We start from the raw sequence: 24,302 nt of genomic DNA, 5'->3' as shown, positions 1-24,302 counted from the left end.
GTTTTCCGAAGGAAAAAAACTGGTTATTAGATTGAGGTATGTCGGCGGGCGGGCGGACGGGCGGGCGGGCGTAAACAATTTCTTCTGTGCGCAACTCCTACATTTCTCAACGGATTTTGACCAAACTTTCACAGAAGCTTTGTCATCCAGTGCCCTGGCGCATATTGTCGGGGTTTTGCGATTAGATAATATTTGACCTAATTATGGCCCTTTGTTTTTTTTTCCTTATATAGAATATATAGTGAACAATTTCTTCTGTGCGCAACTCCTCCTACATTTCTCAACGGATTTTGACCAAACTTTCTCAGAAGCTTTGTCATTAAGTGCCCTGACACATATTGTCAGGGTTTTGCAATTGGTATATATTTGACCTAATTATGGCCCTTTGTTTTTTTTCATTATATAGAATATATAGTGAACAATTTCTTCTGTGCGCAACTCCTCCTACTTTTCTCAACGGATTTTGACCAAACTTTCAGAGAAGCTTGCTCATCAAGTGCCCTGGCGCATATTGTCGGGGTTTTGTGATTGGATAATATTTGACCTAATTATGGCACTTTGTTTTTTTTCCATATATAGAATATATAGTGAACAATTTCTTCTGTGCGCAACTCCTCCTACATTTCTCAACGGATTTTGACCAAACTTTCTTAGAAGCTTTGTTATCAAGTGCCTGGCACATATTGTCGGGGTTTTGTGATTGGATAATATTTGACAGAATTATGGCCCTTTGTATATTTTTTCCTTATACAGAATATATAGTGAACAATTTCTACAGTGCTCAACTTCTCCTACATTTCTCAACAGATTTTGACCAAACTTTCACAGAAGCTTTGTCATCAAGTGCCCTGGCGCATATTGTCAGGGTTTTGTGATTGGATAATATTTGACCTAATTATGGCCCTTTGTTTTTTTTCCTTATACAGAATTGAACAAATTCTTCTGTGCTGAACTCTTCCTACATTTCTCAACGGATTTTGTTCAAACTTTCACAGAAGCTTTGTCATCAAGTGCCCTAGCACATATTGTCGGGGTTTTGTGATTGGATAATTTTTTACCTAATTATGGCCCTTTGTTTTTTTTCCTTATACAGAATATATATAGTGCACACTTCTTCTATGTGCAATTCCTCCTACATTATTCATGTTTTACATTGCACATAGTTACATTGTTTGTTGCTTGTATTTGTATTTCAAATACAACATATTTATCTACAATGGTGATAATTGAAAACCTGGTTTCATGGCATTGCCATGTTTCTTGTTTTAATATTTTTGTCATTATTTTGCCTGAATATCCCTTTAAATGTTCTTGAAGTGATTGTTTTTCATATGAAGTGAGATTGCATTGACTAGCTTTTTATGCCCCCACAGAGTGGGAGCATATAGCGTTGCACTTGTCCGTCCGAGTGTCCGTCCGCACTACCGAATAGGGATAGGGGGCCATCTAACTGTAAACAGAACAAAAGAGAACAATAGAGTTCATTCCGTAACAATAGAGTAAGGGGCCATTGGCCCTCTATTAAACAAAAGAAAATAACAAAAGAAATGGCCCCTTGTTCCTTTTCGGCCGGACGTCCGTCCGTCCGTACGTCTGTCCGTACGTCCCGAAATCTTGTGAACGCAACTCCTCTTAAACCGGATTGCAGATTTTGCTTAAACTTCCAGGGATGAACAACCTTAATGTGTAGATGGTAGTAAAGGCAGGAATTTTTGCTGCGACCAAATTTAATAGAATTATGGCCCTTTGTTGATTTTTTCACGATATACTATGTAGAAATTTTGTGAACACAACTCCTCTTAAACCGGATGGCAGATTTTGCGTAAACTTCCAGGATGAACAACCTTAATGAGTAGATGGTAGTAAAGGAAGGAATTTTTGCTGCGATCAAATTTAACAGAATTCTGGCCCTTTGTTGATTTTTTCACTATATACTAAGTAGAAATTTTGTGAATGCAACTCCTCTTAAACCGGATGGCAGATTTTGCTTAAACTTCCAGGGATGAACAACCTTAATGTGTAGATGGCAGTAAAGGAAGGAATTATTGCTGCGACTAAATTTAACAGAATTATGGCCCTTTGTTGATTTTTTCACTATATACTATGTAGAAATTTTGTGAACGCAACTCCTCTTAAACCGGATGGCAGATTTTGCTTAAACTTCCAGGGATGAACAACCTTAATGTGTAGATGGTAGTAAAGGAAGAAATTTTTGCTGCGTCCAAATTTAACAGAATTATGGCCCTTTGTTGATTTTTAGTTTTCAACTTGTGGCACATGTAGTCCAAAAAATATTAAATACTAGAGTCATAAGATTGACAGAACAGTGGCTTGTGGGGGCATCCGTGTCCTATGGACACATTTCTAGTTTTGTATAATACCTGAAGATAACTTAAAAGTCCCTACACATAGATTGTGGTTGGTGAAAGGCATAAAATATGAATATGTTAACCAAGGATATTGTGACAAACTAAAATGAAAAAAGTTATTATATTTTACATATAAGTTTGCAAAATCTTTGAAAATACTAAGCTGATATAATTATGCTAATCTATGGACTTATTCAAAAATAAAAGTCAAACTTTTCATTTAATAATTTTGTCAAAAAGTACAAAGGACTAAAATTTAAATTCAAATCCAGACACCTCTCAAACATGCTGTTCGTCTTTTTAATTGTGTGGTCACTTCATATTTATAAAAGAAAAGGTATACCGTATGTGTAACTTTTAGAGAACCGCATATATAAATGATTGGCCATTCAATAAACGACGTGTTATGACGTCATCCAGGTAAGAAGAGGTCGAGCCCATTTAAACAGACAGGGTAATTTTGAAAAAATCGTATGCAATGATATCGTACGAGTATCTGTAAATGTACACAATAATATTTTCCTCGCCATTACCAGAATGCCTCTACTTGTTGTGATTTCAGGTTAGTTAATTGTGTAACTAAATTCAGTCGCATTTAAAGTTGTCACATGTCAATGATACACCTATATATAGAAATGTGTTGATCCAAATGTCAATCAATGTGACAGTAGTAAGACAGAAGTTGACAAAAGTTTTCGAAAGTTTTACAGGAGTGTTTTAACGGAATTTTAAACAAAATATAGAGATCTATAAGTGAGTTAGTAAGGGCAATGAAGTTGTTAAGCGTCACGGCCTTACTTTTGGCCAGCTTTATTGCTTTTAGTGAGTGTATTTCGTTTATTGGTAAACGTGATTATAAAGACTTTAAAGTGGGACAGGCACCTAGTATCCACTTGAATGTGAAAAAGCATCATCATCATAATCATCACCAGAGCATGTTACGAGGAAAACATCTTGATTTGAATGAGGTATATCTTTTTTATTTAAATACGTTGCTAAGACATACCTGTATGCATGTATACATGTCACTGTAAAATATACATCTTACTCACCTGTGCATAGGTAATGTTTTTATTAGTCATATATAGATATAGCACATGTTGAAGGAGAGAAGTCCACACATAAATATAATTAACAAAATAATTCTGTAAAACTCGATTACTGATTATTTAATTATTGCATAATCCTGACCATTCCACTTCATAATGCAATTAATTAGACCTATCAAAATTACATCAGAGACATAGTCTCAATATTTCGACTGCAATACCGACCGATTTTATAATCTGATTTTTCATAGATGTCTGTCGAAGGGCGACCATCGTCTATAAAATAAAAAGCCATAAAGCGCACAATTTGATCAGAGACAATGTTGGACATTTATATAATACTCACTGCCAAGTGAAAAAATTATAAGTTGGCAATACAATGTTACTTGCCCTCTTGTTAGAAATATCACTCAGGATATTTTCCCACAATATAAATACCGTAAAATTCCTATTAAATGCCCCCGGGGGCTAAACATTTTCCAAAAGGGGGGCTATTATTACAACACAGTTTTTCCTAAATCCAAAAATCATGGTTAATACATTTAGTGTTAGCAAGTGTTGGTAATAACATTAAAAAGGGTTAAGATTTTAAATTTCATGCTATAAAATAAAATTGATTCTGAATGATTTGAATGAAATTATGGATTTACTCATGAGTTCAGCACTGATGAGTAGATTGTTTTTCTTATCAAAAGGCCTGGGGGGGGGGGGCTTTATTAGGGGAGGGGCGTTTATTTGGAATTTTACGGTATTTATAAAAAAATGTTTAAAAGACTCGGGCGCAATCAGTCTTAATTTATTTATTTAGTGTGCTGTTACTCATTCATATAGCTATTTGTTCAATAAATGCATAAAATTATTGCTTTGTATTTAAATTGTCTAAATTAGGTTTACAGAATATTAAATAACAAATTATATAATTATGCACAATAATTATCATATCTAATTCTTCTGAAAGACATATTAATAAGATTAAAGGGGTATTATATCTTTGATAATCATTATACATGTCTACAAGAAATTAAGATATTAAACAGGTTAGCTGACATATGAAAGTTTTAAGTGTTATATAGAGTCATTAATAGACAAGCTCCTTTGGCTGTGGGATTCACGAATTCAATAACCTAGCTAAATGCCGTTTTCCGGTACTTTCTGTACATAGCTCTGGGGAATTCAGCCTAATGGACTGGAATAGCGAACTCTATGTTTTTGGCATTTTTTTAATTAATGTGAAATAAAACAGTTATTTATCTGTAAGAAAATAATCAAATGTCATTTAAATAAATTCATACACAAAAATAAAGTAAATACACAAGTTTACGCATAAAATATCTTTATTTATCATGGAAGATGCCACTACGACTGTTTTAGTTTTATTGATTTTCATATTAATAAAAAATTTATTTTTTTGAAAAATTTGCAATATTAGATATATAAGGAACATTGATATTTTTCGAATACGTCAACTTTTTTCAACTCAAACGGTAAAATAATGATAGAAAAATAGATATATCATGTTTTAGTGTTATGTACTTCATTTGGTATAATTCCCCAGAGCTAAATACGTAATGTACCGGAAAACGGCGTTTAGCTAGGTTTTCGAAAAGGTCAATTGTCTTTAAGGGTTAAGGCATCAGATTAATGCAGCCACCAATTTTATCCTCGCGTGATTATAAGAGGCGACTAAATGGGTTTGAATTACAGGAGTCTATGTATCTCTTAGGCTAATGGGTTTTTTTACCCCTGGTGTTGAGACCAAAAACATTTTTTTGTTTTCGACCAGCATGGATCCAGACCAGCCTGCACCTCCACGCAGTCTGATCAGGATCCATGCTGTTCGCTTACCAACTCTATTACAAGTAGAGACACTGATGGCAAACAGCATGGATCCTGATCAGACTGTGGGGAGGCACAGGCTGGTCTGGATCCATGCTGGTCACAAACCCATTACATTGGTTTTAATTGTCATGACATGGCTCATATGTAGTCATATTTTTGAAAAAACATAAAACAGATTATGATATTAATGATATATTTCAGTGTAAAGAATGGGTCAAAATTGCTTCAAGGAAGAGTCGATGCATTTTTAGTTATTCTAGATTTTGACTTGAATTTACAAAGTGTACCTCTTACTTTCCAGGGTGGATTCCATGCTGGACGTAAATCAAAGTTTGATGATAAATGGATGTCATTGCCAAAGAAATCAGGTAAAATAAAAAAAATATTACTTTCAATTAAAATTCAATATAAGTTATCTGTTATGAAAAAAAGTTTGATACAGTTTAATAAAATTTATAATAAGATAATGAATTTACTCCATATTCCAAATGTATCTATAGCATTAATTACCATCGTGGTTCATATAATTTCCTTGACATGTGAGAAGGCATTATACCGGTATATAAATTTCTTGGATCATAAGGGGATAAAAAAGCCATTAGGCATTATAAACCATTTCTTCAAGTCTTTCCCTTAATATAAATGTAGAGTAGTAATTTATTATATTTCCTACGTAAGACTTCAACTTCAACCTCATTATTGTATCAGTCCAATGTCTGTATGATCTGCAGTGAATTCCTTTATATTTTCCTTATTCTGATCATGCAGGGTCTTTCAAATAGAATGGTCTGAAGACAGACCAATTTTATGGAAAAAGCTGTCTCGGTTGAGTCACGTGATTGGGTTATCTTACCTACCGTGATCTGGCATAGCACATCACCATTCAAAAATCAAATTATAAGATAATGTTTTGTTAAATCAATCAAAAAATTACTAACAACTAACTCTGACTACATTATATTATCAGTTTTTCTTTAAAAGTAACAATTTTCAAGATTTGCAATGAAATAAGGAATTTTTCGTTCCCCGGGTGTCATTATAAGGTAAAAATCTACTGCTCATATTTGAAAATAGGTCCGAGTTTCATGAGCTTTTTTTTTTAATTTATGCATTGTTCAATGACAAAATAGAAATTGATTTTAAAGAGAAAAGATGGTATTAAATTGTATCATGTAAAAATATTATAATTAATATTTCACGATGTTCAATGATTTGCACTATTTGATGTTTAATTTGATGCATTTTCAAAATGGCGCCCTTTATCGGCAAATATTATCTGAACAAGCCATCTATCTTTTTCAACAAATATGGCTTTAAAAACATTATTTTCTGAAATGCTTTTTTTCACAAGTTTAAAGATTTTTAAATAACATCATGTTTTTAAAATTTTCATTTTGCTCTTGTTTTTAATATTCGCCCTTTTCTTGAACACTTACATAATTTGCGTATAGCAAACTATACTGAGACATGTTTAATTGTAGCGAGAAGGGTTTACATAGCGTGTTTCCAGACCATTCTATTTGAAAGACCCTGTTCTGATAATACGATGACAGTACAAAGGAAAATACAATTAGTGTATATAATTATGTTCCTTGTTTATTTTTAAGATTCATGTACACTGAAATGTGGTCATAAGGAATTCTGCCTACGTGATAGCAAGACTGGTGATGAAAAGTGTATCAGCAAACATGACTATAAGGAAAGGTATGTATTGATTGTAGATAAATCTTTGAACCGATAAGAACCCTCTTACATTGAAATAATACACTTCAATATTATCTAAAACTGCAGCATTGATGAAGTTGTTAATAATTTACATTCAATGCATGAAGAGGTTTGTGGGTTTACTCCTGAGACTGGTCATTTAATTTAGAAACTTCAAAGTTGATATTAAATATAAGTAAACTGCAGCAGTTGAACAGGTTGTTGAGCTGATCTAGGTTGTAAACAGTAGATTGTAGGGATTTCTTTATATTTGAAAGAAGCTTGGTCATTTCATATTATTTGCAGGTATTTAAGGACCAGCAAGAAATCATTGTAAAAGATTACATTAACAAAAGTAACCATAATGACTCATGATTGAGAAGTTGTAGTGTTTTTTTAACCAGCTCTTCGGTCATGATGAATTGTAGTCTCAATCCTCGGTCATGTAATGCCATAGACCATCATAAAAAACATTACTGATAACTTCTTTGCTTGAATTAGTTAGGCATTAAGGGAATTTTAAAAATTCTGGGACTGGTCAATATTGATTGATTGATTTTGATATATATTGAGGTATAATGGCACATCATGTAACATACACAAAACATTAACAAGAAAACACCTTATCAGATAATATGAGGAGTACATTATAATATTCACAGTACATGTAACTAGTCTTGGCAAGAGTTCAGCATTGCGTTGTTTGTACAAGTAAACATTTCCCTATATAACTGCTCAAAATATGTAAATGTTTGGTAAAACACCACTTAATTATTATGAATTGCTAAATGTTTTTGGTTTGACTTTATAATGTCTTCAAACAGGTATGTAAACATTTAAAAAAGCAACATACATGGCTGTTAATACTTGAATGTATTTTATGTGGCAATTTAGCAACAATGAAAAGTTTACTTCATATATTTTAAAATATTGGAACATGTTTTCAAATTGTTATAACTGTGATCAGACTATACACTGTATTATCATTTGATGATATTATATTTAAAAAATACAAGAAAGTGTGTGTTAGATGTTGACAGATTGCCCCTAAACTAACATTACCTTAATGATATATTGTTCATCCTTTAGTTACGTCCTGGGGCTAAGTATACCAAAAAATCAAACCACACAGATCTTCAACGGTAACATACGCAGTACAAATCTTACCACAGCGGAACATTGTACATACAATTTACGATGTTTTACGTATCATTTTTTATCATAAAAATTTCTATTTCACCATAAATTTATTATGCTGTTATTATGATTGGCATTAATGTGTAGAGGATTGTTTTAATTTAATTCTTTACTTGATTACTCATAATTTTATGCCAAACTTAAGTCAGGTCTTGTTTTCAAAATTATGAGAACTTTAAGGCCACCAAACACTGTAAGAATTGGGGAAAAAAAGCAATGAAAAAAGTCCAAATTGGGAATTTGCGATAACTAATGGAAAGTAATCAACACATAACCTTAAGTTATATATTAATATTTTCATGTATAAGTAATTTTAAGGGGTTCTTTAATACTTTTTCAAAGAAAATCAACAATAACTTTAATGCAGACTGACAATTTTATGCTTCTTAACTGAGGAAAAAAATCTTATAATTATGTTTTGGCATTGGGAATGCCTCTGAATGTTCAGGTGACTACATTAGAGGGGAAAATGACCTGTCCTGCTATGAATTTAATTGTATGGGGATGTTGTTTGGGATTTTATAGTTTAGAAATATTGATATTGAGCTGCCAGCAGTGTTATGCAGGAGAAGGTGAAAATTGTGAGGTGTTTGATTGAGGTTTCATTTGAATATCTCTTCAGTTGGATTTTAAAAGAAAATGGTAGAGTGTTCAAATTTTGTTGTTTAAATCTCATTATTTTTACCATAGAAAATATTTGTACTAAGTATAACAACACAGTATTTATACAAGTCTCCTTCCTGTTATCACAAGAAATGTTCAAGTTAAAATATGTAGGCTCCCAAGTAAGGTACACTGATCAGAAATAACACAGTATGAAGCTTAAAGTACATATTGAATTGTGAAGGCTCGCAAGACAGGGTACAGTGATTTTGTTTATATACTCACTTATACTGTGAATATAAAGTTATTCAGCAGAGTTAAATAATGCATGAATTCAAATGCTGTTTCCATAATCCACATCCTATATCTTCATATAGGATGTTACTGCTTTTTGCACATTTATAAAAAAAATGTTATGACATGTGAATGTCTGTTTGTAATGAAATAGAAGATGTATTAATGTAACATGATACTTTATTTTGTTATAAAATACTGTCTGTGACCTTTTAATATAAACCGTGTACACATGGTATATATTTTCTTACACGATCCTACATTTCAATGCACCACACTAACCCTAATCATCAGTGTAATAAGTAGTGGAAAATTTAACACAGCTAATGAATAAATCTTTTTCACACAAAAAAGGAGTCTTTATCAAGTCTGGCAAAGTGCCATCTTGGGATTTAAAATCAAAAGTTATAAATGTTTGTAGCCTGACTACAGACAAGTATCCAGAATTATAGAATCAAGCTGTGTTTTTATATCTTCATCAACACATGTAATTTCTAGATTATAATCAGAATTAAACCTCTGTAAGTGTTGTGCTGTAGAATTGTCACTGAATAATGTTGATGCAATATAGTATTAGTTCAACACATAAAATCTATTTCAAATTCATTCATTCATTCAATCATTCATTTATTCATTCATTCATTCATTCATTTATCTTATAATCCATTTATATATTTATTCATTCATTCATTCATTAAATTATTTAAATTATCCATTAATGGATGCAACTGTTATAGTTCAACATATAAAATCTATGCCATATTAATTTATTCATTCATTTATTCATTCATTTATTTTATCATTCATTTCTTCATTTTAATTATAATATAAAGAAATGACAAGTTTTACATAAATAAAATAACATTTATGAAACTAACCAGAGAAAAATTTTGTTTTTCAAACTTGCCAGTCTAAGGTTTGCCTAGACAGAAGTCATAGATTAAGTTCATATTAGAAGTTATAAACATTTTTAACAAGTCATTAAGGCTTAAAATTATATGGCTGAATGCTTATATAACTGAAGCTTATATATAGGTAAGGGTTGTAATAAAACATTGAATAAGTGTTTATATATGACCATATAACCTGTCAATTAAATTTATAACACTACACAGGAAAAACTGTTGTTTTCTTTGATAAAATTAAAACTTTATTAAATAATTGTGGCAGCCTGGTAAATCATTAATGGATAAGACTCATGATTGTCCAATGAAAGCTGCAGACTGTTATAGTAGAAGAATTATATGAGCAGCATCACGACAAAACCAACATAATGGGTTTGCAACCAGCATAGATCCAGACCAGCCTGTGCATCCGCGCAGTCTGATCAGGATCCATGCTGTTCGCTTTTAAACCCTATAGCAAGTAAAGAAACTGATAGCAAACAGCATGAATCCTGATCAGACTGCGCGGATGCGCAGGCTGGTCTGGATCCATGCTGGTCGCAAACCCATTATGTTGGTTTTGTCGTGACGCGGCTCATATAGTTATGATTTATTCTTAATATATACCACATATGTGTTATTAAATAATTGAATAAGGAAAAGGGAAATGTATATAAGACATTTTAATGATTTTTGTGGTGAAACATTAATATGTATGTTTTCTGTGAAAAGGATAGTTTTACATGTTTGTAGAACAAAATTATATTGTCAAGATTTATGTTCATTTACAACTAAAGTTTTGTTATCATATTTTATAAGACATTTATTTCTGCAGTATTTTTGTTTTATTATTCTACCTAAAATATTCTAATTCAGGGAGTTTTACCATCTTAGCATGAATATTAATACTGTATGCCAACAGTCAAAATGTTTGTCAGCCAATAATAAACAATGTTAACTATTCAATTTTATCCTGATAATAAAATCCTTATACTGACAATGTTCAATTTCAAACACTAAATCAGAAAGAGAAAAATAATAGATAATTAGCGTGGTAAAAATTGAGAAAAAAGTAAAATAACCAAATAATTCAGAAAACTTAAAAAATAGGAGTTATCTATACTCTTAAATGTTTTAAGAACCCTAGTTTATAATGTAGTGCGATCAATTAAGCAATACAGAATTCTTCAACTTTTTCCCTAAAATCGAACTTTTTTGTTTGGTTTTAGCCGCCGACTATTCCGTGACTTTCATAAAGAGAAACAAATCCTGAAGCATGACAAAAAGGACTTCCTAGACAGTAAATTGAGCCGAGCTGAACACATGCAAGATGTATATGAACTTATTGATGAATACAACAAGAAACATGACAAAAAAGTTCATATGAAGGTAAATAGATTAATCCTTACAATGCTTAATTTCCTAAATGCTTTGGTAGTTTAGCGTGGAGGAAGGTAGTCTAGTACTGTAACTCTCTAGGAACGAATGTAAGGAAACTACCCGCCTATATGACTGAAATACTGTTGGGAAAAGGCGTAAAATGAAACAAACAAACAAACAAAAATCTTAAATGAACTTGTCAAGCTTCCTTATTTTGAAATTGTCCATTACCAATTTTTGTTATATCAAGATGAAAATTCAAAGTTAGTAAACCAACAGTATAGAGTCTGGTCAGACTAAACTTAAATGCAGGCTGGCCTGTCTCTCTAATTGTGGCAAACACTAAATACTTTACTTTCCAGCAGAGTAAGGGTGAAAAGAGTAGCAATGGAATTGTGATTAATGTGCCTGTGCCACAACCCAAAGATCATGGTTTGAGCATTTTGTTCCAGCCATTTTGCCTCATGTGGTAACAGTATTTCTCACTAACCAGATAGAAAAATCCTTAAATGTTACTAAAAATAGCGGTGTTGGAAAATCTTATCTCACATGGGCTTATCTCACACTCAACGTGCAGCACTTCTAAATAATACGCGATTCACTCCTATTTTAATAAAAATGAAACGTCAGAAGGTCAAAATGTATTAAATATTTGTGAGCTAATCTATTAAATTGTCTACGGAATCAAAATAGATTGATATTAACTTTCACACTGCAATGAGTCCTACTCTACCTAGATCCGCCCTTTTCAATAACGATCTGTTACTAAAAAAAAAATAGCACACTTTAAAATATCGAAACATTTTTCGTAAAATCGGATATTATGACACTTTGCCTGAAAAACATTCATGTTTTTTGTTATGATAACGATGCTTCTTGATGACGAATCTCATTTTGATATATTTTAATTGAATATTCGGCCAAAATAACCGAAAAAGTAGAAAAATCTTTGCAAACGGTAAACGCTTTTTTGTCAACCATTGAAGTATGGACTGAAGTCCTTATAAACACTAATATTATGGCACTTTCCGTTTTTAATATCGATGTGTTTTATCATGATAACCTTGCTTTTTGATGAGGGATCTTATATGAATTTATTCTCATTAAATTTTTCACACATAAACTTGGTCAGAAGAATTTTTTGCGGACGTACATAATGCTTTTTAATCCTAAGCCCCGCCCCCTTTTCAAAACTAGGTACGTTGTAATGCGCGTAGCAAGTAGATTCACTGATATTTGTGTGTCCAGGTGAGTGAGAAAAATAATCAACCATTGGGTTAGCTAGAGGATAGGGAAATCCCAACCCTCGGGCAATCGGTTCCATCGGGAACTCGCCAAGGCTCGTTCCCGATGGAACCGATCACCCTCGGGTTGGGATTTCCGTATCCTCTATCAAACCCAATGATAGATTCTATTAGTCTTCCTGGTGGTCTTTCTGGTGTCAGACCTATCTACATTCTAGATCTTTATCTGACACCAGTACTGGTTTAGTTTTGAAAGCAGGCCCTTAATTGATTATTATAGGTTAAAACTTTTTTATAATCAAACTAAGATATTCAAGTGATTGTTTCAAAAGGTTATAGCTTCCAAGATAATCAAACTAAATTATTTTCAAATATCTAACTTTTAAAACTAAATTGAAATATGAATGTCTTAACTATGGTACAATAAAACCAAGATAAGTTGAAAGTTGGTGACATGAATTTTGTTTGATCTTAAGAGATAAAACAGTTAATTAAACAGGTGCATGTTTGATATGATTGCATGCATTTTAAGATAGCATTATTTCTTAAGACTGGCATAATTGATGATTAAATTACTAATGACATTCACTTTAATCTTTCAGCCAGTATCTGCTAAGACATTAGACGAGACTCCAACTGAGGTTGCCACGGATACTGCTCAAGGTAATGTATATATAAAATATTTAATATTTGTTCTCTAAATGCATAATTTTGCCAAGTTATTTTATTTCCAGACATCATAATCATATCCTCCGTTTATGTTAAGTGATATGATAAGTTTGTTGTCTGTTTAAAATGTTGCCTTGGTAGCAGTTATACAGAAATAAATTTCTCTGAAAGAATCAATAAATAAAGCAAAAAAATCAAGATGCGAAGATATATTAATGCAACTTTGATGTCTTTGATATATGACATGTTTATTTAGGATTGTAAGAAGAACAAAATATTTAGCACTCCATATTGATTTTTGTAGAGATGATAAAGGTCACGTCTACCTTTAGACGTGTTGTATTTTCCAATTTCAAAATAAGAAATCAAAAGAATAAAACTGTTCTCATTTAAATTTTACACAAATATATTATATTGATGTTAATGTATGTTTTTTGACATGCATTTGTAATAATAAAAATAAAAATAATGCCATACAGATCCTAGTAAGTAAAAATAACATGTCCTCAAATTAGTGATAAATAGTGTGGAGTTATGTCCACTCTATAAAATTTTGATATGTGAGGTATTGACGTGTGGGATTTTGTTTGTCTCCCCTTTCTTTGACTTACGAGTACTTTTGTCATATCATTATTTTTATATGCCCGAAAGGGCATATTATGTTATACCCCCTGGCGTCTGTCTGTCCGTCCGTCCATCTGTCCGTCCGTCCGGTTTCCGGAGCATAACTTAAGTTCCATTTGGCCCACAATGTTCAAACTTCATAGGATGATTGTCCATATTTGGTAGAAGACCCCTATTGATTTTGGGGTCAAAAGGTCAAAGGTCAAGGTCACTATTACCTTAAAACTGTAAACAGTTCCGTCCGTTAGCAATTTGGTTTCCGGAGCATAACTTAAGTTCCATTTGGCCCACAATGTTCAAACTTCATAGGATGATTGTCCATATTGGGTAGAAGACCCCTATTGATTTTGGGGTCACAAGGTCAAAGGTCAAGGTCACTATTACCTTGATACTGAAAACAGTTTCCGGAGCATAACTTAAGTTCCATTTGGCCCACAATATTCAAACTTCATAGGATGATTGTCCATATTGGGTAGAAGACCCCTTTTGATTTTGGGGTCAAAAGGTCAAAGGTCAAGGTCGCTATTACCTTAAAATTGAAAACAGTTTCCGGAGCATAACTTAAGTTCCATTTGACCCACAATATTCAAACTTCATAGAATGATTGTCCATATATGGTAGGAGACCCCTATTGATTTTGGGGTCACAAGGTCAAAGGTCAAGGTCACTATTACCTTAATACTGAAAACAGTTTCCGAAGCATAACTTAAGTTCCATTTGGCCCACAATATTCAAACTTCATAGGATGATTGTCCATATTGGGCAAAAGACCCCTATTGATTTTGGGGTCACTAGGTCAAAGGTCAAGGTCACAATTACCTTAAAACCAAAAACAGTTTCCGGAGCATAACTTAAGTTCCATTTTGCCCACTATATTCAAACTTCATAGGTAGATTGTCCATATTGGGTAGAAGACCCCTATTGATTTTGGGGTCACAAGGTCAAAGTCACTTTTACCTTAATACTGAAAATAGTTTCTAGAGCATAACTTAAGTTCCATTTGGCCCACAATATTCAAACTTCATAGTATGATTGTGCATATTAGAGAGAAGACCCCTATTGATTTTGGGTCACAAGGTCAAAGGTTAAGGTCATTTATAACTTAAGTATTAATCAACCTACAGCTGTAAAATTTTATAGGATGAACAACTAATTCCCATGTCTTACAAATGCTTCATCCTTACTAAAAAAAACACTTTCGGGCATATAATGCTCCGCCTAGCGGTGCTCTTGTTACTATATTGTTTTGCTTAATAGTTACACCAATATTCAAAGATTTATATGGTAACCTTCAACCTTTACTGGTGTATGTAGAAGTCTAATGCACATCTCTGTATTATTACTAGCAAAGGTGTACACCTTAGTGAAAATACTGCAGACTTTCCTTTAAAGATATATGGATAACTTTGTCATATGAAAGAGCTCTGTAATAGCTGAGGTCATATTAGGAATTGTTGCATTAAGCTCTATTAAGGGGAGTGCAAAATCATTTATCTCTGATGCCCAGCTTGGCCCACAGCAAATACGGACAAGTGACAATTTTCCCGATTTCATTTATAAATGTCATAATAATGGACATGTTACAAAATGTTTTAGAAAAAAGTTAGACAACAAGTAAGTCAAGATCACATTTTGCTGGCCTTGATGTCCAATAGTTTTGAAAGGAAATGTAAAAGAAATGTTATATTTTGTGTAGACCCATGTCATATATATTTTTTTTATGGTTTTCATACAGTACTGTTTATCACAAAATTATCAGTGTATTATATATGTAAATATTTCTGGACATTACTTATACATGTATAGATAAACTGTAGTTTACATTACTATAACAACAAAGGTATATGAACAAATTGTTTTTGTATTTAAGAATGTCGTCCCACGGAGCTATATGAGCTGAGAAAGCGAATGGTTGGTTGGTTTGTTTTGTTGCACACTGAAAGCCGTAGAAGTCGCCATAAGATGAATCACAAGAAACACGGCAAACATGGCCGAAAATATCACAAGAAACACTACGACTTCATGGATAAGAAGCACAAATTTGATAAACTTGATTTTATGGATAAGAAGATTAACATGAAGAAAGCTGATATGAAGGAGATTAAACGAGGCAAGCGTGCTGTAACAGACACTGTTGCCACAGAATCACGTAAGTTAATTTATTAATGTTGTCAATATATTCTTATGTTATACATAGAGTAAAACAGAAAAGCACGATGTCCAGTCCAGTTTTCATAGTTTTAAGCTCTCACACAAAGTTGTAAGGGCTTGTATACTAAAATTGTCTAGCCATTGGATTTTTTAGCTCGACTATTCGATAAGAATAAGTAGAGCTATTGCAGTCACCCGAGCGTCGGCGTCGGCGTCGGCGTAACCACTAATGTTAAAGTTTTTGTAATAGTTCAAATATTTTCAAAGTCCATAGACATATGGCTTTGAAACTTTGCACACTTGTTCACCATCATGACCCCAACCTGTAGACAGGAGGAGGTAACTCTATCAAGCATTTTGACAGAATTATGCCCCTTTTTCGACTTAGAATTTACGTTAAAGTTTTTGTAATAGTTCAAATATTTTCAAAGTCCATTGACATATGGCTTTGAAACTTTGCACACTTGTTCACCATCATGACCCCAACCTGTAAACAGGAGGAGGTAACTCTATCAAGCATTTTGACAGAATTATGCCCCTTTTTCGACTTAGAATTTACGTTAAAGTTTTTGTAATAGTTCAAATATTTTCAAAGTCCATTGACATATGGCTTTGAAACTTTGCACACTTGTTCACCATCATGACCCCAACCTGTAAACAGGAGGAGGTAACTCTATCAAGCATTTTGACAGAATTATGCCCCTTTTTCGACTTAGAATTTACGTTAAAGTTTTTGTAATAGTTCAAATATTTTCAAAGTCCATTGACATATGGCTTTGAAACTTTGCACACTTGTTCACCATCATGACCCCAACCTGTAAACAGGAGGAGGTAACTCTATCAAGCATTTTGACAGAATTATGCCCCTTTTTCGACTTAGAATTTACGTTAAAGTTTTTGTAATAGTTCAAATATTTTCAAAGTCCATTGACATATGGCTTTGAAACTTTGCACACTTGTTCACCATCATGACCCCAACCTGGAAACAGGTGGAGGTAACTCTATCAAGCATTTTGACAGAATTATGCCCCTTTTTCGACTTAGAATTTACGTTAAAGTTTTTGTAATAGTTCAAATATTTTCAAAGTCCATTGACATATGGCTTTGAAACTTTGCACACTTGTTCACCATCATGACCCCAACCTGTAAACAGGAGGAGGTAACTCTATCAAGCATTTTGACAGAATGATGCCCCTTTTTCGACTTAGAATTTACGTTAAAGTTTTTGTAATATTTCAAATATTTTCAAAGTCCATTGACATATGGCTTTGAAACTTTGCACACTTGTTCACCATCATGACCCCAACCTGTAAACAGGAGGAGGTAACTCTATCAAGCATTTTTTTTACTATCAAGCACTAAGAATAGTCGAGCGTTGCTGTCCTACCGACAGCTCTTGTTTCTGTTATGTACCACAAATAATGTAGAAGGTATCAGGATGAAACTACATAGGTAGATTGAAGACAAGACGGTGTATTAATAAAGATTTTGTGGGGGGGGGAGAGTTTTAGATTATTTGTGCTGCAACAGTAGCAAACATGAAAAGAGGTAAAACTGTAAGTTCATATTTGGTCGATAGTGAATAATGTACTATCGCAATTCTTAAAGATTTCTGTTAAGTATAATTGATACACAACATAAAATAATAACATTAATATTAACCAACAAAAAGTACTTGTTGAGGGGACATTTATGTCACTATAATGGGCACATGTCTCTAAGTTTCTGCTCTAAAGTGATGTTTTCATTAATATGGCCACTAAACTTTAATAATTTTAACATTTCATTTCAGACAAATGTAAATGTGCCAAGTCAGTGATGTGGGAGTTCAGGAAACAAGACAAAGATAGGAACAGGATACTCAGTGATAGCGAGCTTGAAGTGATGGCGGCAAACAGACGCGAGCCTTGTATGAAGCCACTGTTGAAGTCATGTGACACTGATGCTGATGGAGCCCTCACACATGGTGAATGGTGCTGCTGTATGGCATATACAAGTAAGTATTATATTTTGAAATAATCTGCACATGTTAATTATTTTGAATGGTTGGTGAAACTGACAGTATAGTAGCCTCCCTTTAGGTCAAGAAAAAATGTTGTTTCAGGTTACCTACCTTCTCTTTAAATATGCTGTAATAGGGAACGCGGCTTCCTATACATGATTTATTCATTCTTTTATTCAAATTAGACATATTCTGTAAGAATTTAATAGATTTCAATAAATTTCTGTGTTTAAAATATTTTACTTAAGGATGAACATAGTCCATATCTTTAAACTTTACCCTGCTTATTACAAATGAATCTATAGATATAACTGTCAGCTGTTCAGTCAGTACTAATCTTGAAGTTTCCCCAAAAATGATGAGAAATATTAAAGGGATACTCAGGCAAATTAAATATTACAATGATCTTATTATATACTAAAATCAAGCTAAAACGACATTTTCTTAAAGTCCCAGCATGAATGTCTGTTTAAATTCTATATACATGTATTTATGGTTTGAAGCATAAAAATATCTATATATGTTGAACGAAATTTAAATGCTGACAGAATCACCGAGTAGTTTTAAAACAAGTCATGTGACTTGAAAAAACCCTGAAAGACAAATAACAGATATTGTGGATATTGTATAATTGAAACAAGTCTAAGCAATTCATTTGACATGTTCATTAACGTTAATTTCCAGAGTTCACTGTGACAACTGTTATGAAATTTTAACAATCTATAGTTAGGAAACCAACATTTTATTCTTTATAAGAAGAAAAGTTTTGCTCCTGTGACTACCTAGTGTATTCATTTTGAGGACATTTACAGAATAATGAATGAAAAATTTTAAAGGAAGAAATTGAAATTTTGCCTGTGTCTCCCTTTAAGTCTTATGGTATTTTCAGTCAAAAAAGGGTTTTCAAATTTTAAAACTCAAATATTTAAAATTGATAACCTCAATAGTAAGTTTATTTTATGCAAAATATTTGTACAACATGTCCTATAATATATATAATTCAAACAATCATAATTCAAGAGAAACGTTGTTGAAAAAAAAGTTGATATTTCCATCTATTGTAACAAGTAAGAACCATTTAAATTGAATGAAGGCATATTTAATTATTTTTTGTCACTTTCTGTATTTTCTGTTTCTTGTACTGTTACCTTATTTATCGTTTTAGTTCCACCTTGCCTGGAGAAGAAACGCCTTACAGATCCTAGTAAGTAAATTAACATTTATTTTATACAGGTCATCATATTGGCATTTTAAATTGGCAAGTAAATATAGTGGATTCTTTTTGCTTGATTACCCTTAATTCAAGAAAGATAATTTAAGCATAAAAGGGATTGATAAAAGGACATGCTGTTATCTGTTACCATAGTAACATAACAGTAGAAGATTCTTTATGCAGGTTTTCTATATTTAGATAACTAGTATAGATAATTTTGTAAAGCAAACCTTCAAGTAAATACTCATATTTCACTGAGATATTTTTGTAGACAAGTAATAACATAAAGAGTTTAAGACAGAGGATTTTGAGTATTCTGACAAGCCTTGGAATGTAATTAGTATAGACATGTTAAAGGGACTCCACTCAGGTTTTTTTATGTGACTGGAACTGGAATTTATTCCTGTTAAAGTCCACTTTTTGTTTGTTAATTAAAAAAGGGTGTATTAAGTATAATCATAAAACTGATTGATTAAAATTGACCCTTGTAGAGGACTGGGTACCACAATGTGACAAGGAAGGTTTCTACAAACGTGAACAATGTCACAAGTTATCCGGGTATTGCTGGTGTGTAGATATCAACGGAAATGAAATTGTTGGAACAAAGAAGTTGGGAGGTGGTCATTGTGGTAAGATTATACTTATATTTTGTAACCTTAAATGTGGCTATGCCATATGATTATGGTCTACACTGTTTGCTATTCAGTCAGTACATGTATATATTTTGAAATTTACCTGAAAAAAAAAAGGATGAATGGTCTTGTTCAGATTGAAAGATTGACAAGCCATTGATGATAGTTAGCATTGCAAGGGCTAATTTAGGTCTTAACATTGTAGAAAAGTTTACCAATAAGTTTTGGCAAGACTCTGCAGTTTATTTATGTCAAGATAAGGTAGAACAAAATACCAAATTGGATTAAAATGTCCAGGCCCAGAGGGCACTGGACTGTTTGTTTAAAATATAAAGCTTTTACAAGTAAATAACACGACATAAAGTTGGACAGCAACTTGTCAACCACTAGTCCAACCAATGAGACTTGACAGGCGCAAATTTAAAAAAAAACATATGTCATTTTAGTCAGATTAGCGATCTTTTTATGTTTTACTGTTTTTATCTATTGATAGTTTCAACATAAGATATAAATGAGAACATTTTGTGAGCTTTTCTTAAAAATTAACCACCCTTCAATGATTTTGTCAGATAGTTTAATAAATTTTGTTTTCCCTTGGAACTTGAACATACCTTTACAATAGGTAAGCTATGATGGTAATATATTTTGTTATATATGTTCATTATATTTATTTCAGGTCAGTATGACCCAAATGGTCGTCTTGATGTGAAGAAGCAGTAGAGATGCAGAGAGAGAGGGTGGTTCAAGAGTAACAACAATAACAACATCAGTTACAACAAAAACATCAGCAGTGCTTAAATATCCTAATTTTTCAACATAACAGTAAATCATGAACATAAGAAAAAAATAATTATTGAGTTATACTCTATGCTGAAATAATCATCAATGTAAATTATTTGATAGAGTCATTGGGATATTAACAAGAACAAGAACAATAATTAAATATACCAATATGTCATCATTATGATACTGCAACATTTTAAACATTTCCTTTTGAAAAAAAAAAAGTTAAATGCAGAATCAGATTTCTTAGCTTTCTTTGTAAATCAGGACCTGGAAATTAAAAAAAAGGTTAAGTTAAACAGGTGTATAGTATATTAAACATGTATTTGTACCAAAAAAACGTAAATGTTCTAGTACAAAATTGTTTTACAGTTTTTCACTTGCTGTTGTTGAATGCATAATTTTAATGAAGAAGCCAACAAGAACTAATGCTCATCAATTTTATCATTATTAAAAATTCTCGAGAAGGTTTTTGTAGAAATTTTTAAAAATTTATTCTATCACAATTATTTCATATATTTTACAAAGTCTTTATATTTCCTTTTTATGATACCTTTTTTAAAAAAAAAGAGAATTTCATTGTATTTTTATTGAACAATGTTAATTAATTTAGCTTTTTTATTATTGTTAAATAAGTGTATTTTAACTAGCATTATAGATAAAGTATTGTTTACCTTGCTTAAGGCAAACATTAAAGCAGCACTTTATATAATTAACATTTTGCTCTCATATCAATATTATATTCATTTTACAAACATAACATTGATATGCTTTAAAAATGAGAAGAATAACGATACCTTTTTAAGATACAAGTGATGATTTTTATTAAATATATTCATAGATGCATTTTATCACAACCTTTTCATAGATGCATTGCATTGCAATCAAATAAAAAAATTATAAAAAAAAAATTTACTATGAGTACATTATGGTATAATATCAAATTTATTTACCTTCTTTTTCAGCTATACTAACTATATTTACAGTCTTTGCATGGTTTTTATGTTTTAGCATTAGAATCAAATGTTTTCTGTTGGAATATCAAGTGATATTTGTATACATTTTTGTAATGTTATGTAATGTGGCAGGATTAATTCCTACAACGAAGTGCTGTAAATTTGTTAAAATGTTCAATGTTTTGTTCCAGATATTTGTAGCTGATTATGAACATAGATTCATATCTTATAAGCTTCTGTTTTTTTGTTATTATTTTTCCCAGAGAAAACTTTGCAGTAAACATGATATTTTTTAATGACTAATAATTCAACCTTTTCTATGATCAGAATTTGACAAGTTAACTTTTTATGAAAAAAGATAAATCTATTGTAGTTTTTTTAATTCTTGTGTTTAAAAATAAAGTATCTGATCTTCAACAGGGTACAATTTGTTACTAATATTTACATAAAAAACAAAGTCTGACACTAAAATATAATACTTTATTATATGTTTCTTTTTTAAAGATTATTGAATAATGTGTGCCTTATTAAAATATCTAGATGTGCCAAGTTGTTTTTCTGTAAAATTTCTATATGACTAGAGATAAGTGAGTTTTTGGAAAAAAAGTAAAATTTAAAATGTGATTTTCTTGTGATAATTAAAATAGCTACATTGTGTTCCTGTACAATAACGCTGGAGTTTTCCATTTGCTTTTTCAAATTTTGCTTTATGTTAACAGTGTAAAAATAGTTTCATGCAAATATGTACAATTAAAACAACAGTACGGTGGTGGTAATACATGTATATCTCAGTGAAATATCATTTATGTAATAATTATATCAATATGTGTGCCATATTATCCTGTAAGATCTGTAGCTATTCCCAACACTAGCACACCAAAATGTCGCAGACGATCTGTAGCTGTTCTTAAATTTGAGCACCATTGAAGTGGTAGAAGAATCTCTAGCTGGCTGTTCTAATTATTCGCACACTAGTCGTTTAACATATTTAGCTATTCTTAATTTTAGTTCATCATTTGTCATAGAAGATTGTAGCTATTTTTAATACTTAAAACTGCCATAATGTCGTAATAGATCTGTAGTTACTTTGTATACAAAGTTGTAACATAACACATTGTCTTAAAAGATCTGTAGCTAATCTGAACAACATGCCATATTGTCATAACATATCTATATTTAATATCATCACTTTTTTTTTCTTAAAAGATCTGTAATAACATAATCATATTAGTCATGGCATTAAAATAAAAGAGGAGCAGTTATTCTGTATAACATACTGTAGTTTCTGAGAAATTTTAGAGAAATATTACAATATTCATTAATTTTTGTATATATTTAATAAACAGAAAAGCTAATAATAAACAGAATAGCTAATAATATATTTTTCAACATAATGTGTGTGTTTACAAAATCAAAACTTGTTAGAATATAAAAAAGTGTACAATTATTCAGGTTTCTTATTTCTGTGTTAAAATTATGGTTGGCCAATTTAACATTCCATTTTTATGAAGATATTTTGTAGATCTATTCAGAGTTTTCAAAATTCATTTTATTATTAAAAAAGAATAAAAAGATTGTTCTATTAATTATTTGTGTTTGTTTTATTGAATGTCAAGAAGACTGGAAGATGCATTAATATCTGGATTTAGAGTTCAGTTTACATTACTGGTAATGGGGCGTCCGTGGCCGTGTGGTTATGGTCGTTGACTTCAAACCACTTACCCCTCACTGCTGTGGGTTCGAATCTCGACAGGGACTTTGGATTCTTTCATGTGAGGAAGCTATCCAGCTAGCTTACGGAACGTCGGTGGTTCTACTCAGGTGCCCGTTCGTGCCTGAAATAATGCACGGAAGGGCACCTGAGGTCTTCCTCCACCAGTAAAGCTGGAATATCGCCATATGACCTATAATGTGTCGGTGTGGCGTAAAACCCAAATAAACAAACTACTGGTAACTGAAACATAATCTTGTAAACCTTAATTATTATGTGCGTCAATTAAGTACTGGAAATCGTGGATTGAAGACATATTTTGATGTGCTGACATCAGATGACTTCTGTCTCTAAAGTATGTGCATAACTCTGAATAAACTTGGAGAAAGTAATCTTTGTATCAGAATATTTTTTGTTGTTTCTGCCCACTTAACTTAGGATGGCATATAATTTTTTAGTTGTCCGCTTTTTGTCCAGCCGTATCTTTGTGATTCACTGATGGTTTTTAAAAATAATACTGAACAAATGTGTAGCACATTTAGAGAATATGTCAAATGGAATATCCAGGTTTGTAGGTCAAAGGCCATAGCAACGCAAGGGCTTGTAAAGAATACCGGTATTTTATAAAAGAACATTGATGGTAGTGTCAAGACAATTTATTTATTATCTAAACAATGCAACAGAACATAAATGAACGACTGAGAACATAAGTACATACTAGAAAATCAAAAACCTGGACACCCCATGGAATGAAATATCTACAACAATAATGCTGAAAGGTACGATGTTTTACACACTTATACAAAAGATGAAATGAGTACATTGAACTTTATAGAAACAAAAAAACATAGCTGCATAATTTGCCATCAATTTTTCATATGATGAAGACGTTTTATGAGCAAGTGGGAGTTCAAAGTCAAACCTTAAACTCCAAAGTCATATAATGCTTGTGAATAGATGGTCATGTCTGGCTGCTGATTGCTTGGGTGCAAACCCTG

General features: G+C 32.0%; 1 protein-coding gene across 1 annotated transcript; it reads left to right on the top strand.

Annotated features, from left to right (window-relative positions):
- Nucleotides 1-3,035: 3,035 nt before the first annotated feature.
- Nucleotides 3,036-23,179, top strand: LOC132759041 (uncharacterized). Its single transcript, XM_060750767.1, has 10 exons — nucleotides 3,036-3,337; nucleotides 5,559-5,625; nucleotides 6,865-6,961; nucleotides 11,169-11,328; nucleotides 13,166-13,226; nucleotides 15,727-16,005; nucleotides 17,800-18,003; nucleotides 19,175-19,213; nucleotides 19,714-19,851; nucleotides 20,531-23,179. The coding sequence occupies exons 1-10, from the start codon at nucleotides 3,140-3,142 to the stop codon at nucleotides 20,572-20,574; spliced, it is 1,287 nt and encodes a 428-aa protein (XP_060606750.1). The 5' UTR covers nucleotides 3,036-3,139; the 3' UTR covers nucleotides 20,575-23,179.
- The last annotated feature ends 1,123 nt before the right edge of the window (nucleotides 23,180-24,302 follow it).

This window comes from Ruditapes philippinarum, unplaced genomic scaffold (assembly GCF_026571515.1).
Source record: "Ruditapes philippinarum isolate M1 unplaced genomic scaffold, ASM2657151v2 ctg3163_1_1_1_1, whole genome shotgun sequence".
NCBI classification, from domain to species: domain Eukaryota; kingdom Metazoa; phylum Mollusca; class Bivalvia; order Venerida; family Veneridae; genus Ruditapes; species Ruditapes philippinarum.
Note: the sequence above shows the minus strand (reverse complement) of the source record. Positions and strands in the feature narration are given on the sequence as shown.

Coding starts and splice junctions, on each gene's coding strand:
- LOC132759041 (XM_060750767.1), top strand. CDS start 3,140: ATGAAGTTGTTAAGCGTCACGGCCTTACTTTTGGCCAGCTTTATTGCT. Junction 6,962..11,168: donor AAACATGACTATAAGGAAAG/GTATGTATTGAT, acceptor GTTTGGTTTTAG/CCGCCGACTATTCCGTGACT. Junction 16,006..17,799: donor CACTGTTGCCACAGAATCAC/GTAAGTTAATTT, acceptor ATTTCATTTCAG/ACAAATGTAAATGTGCCAAG.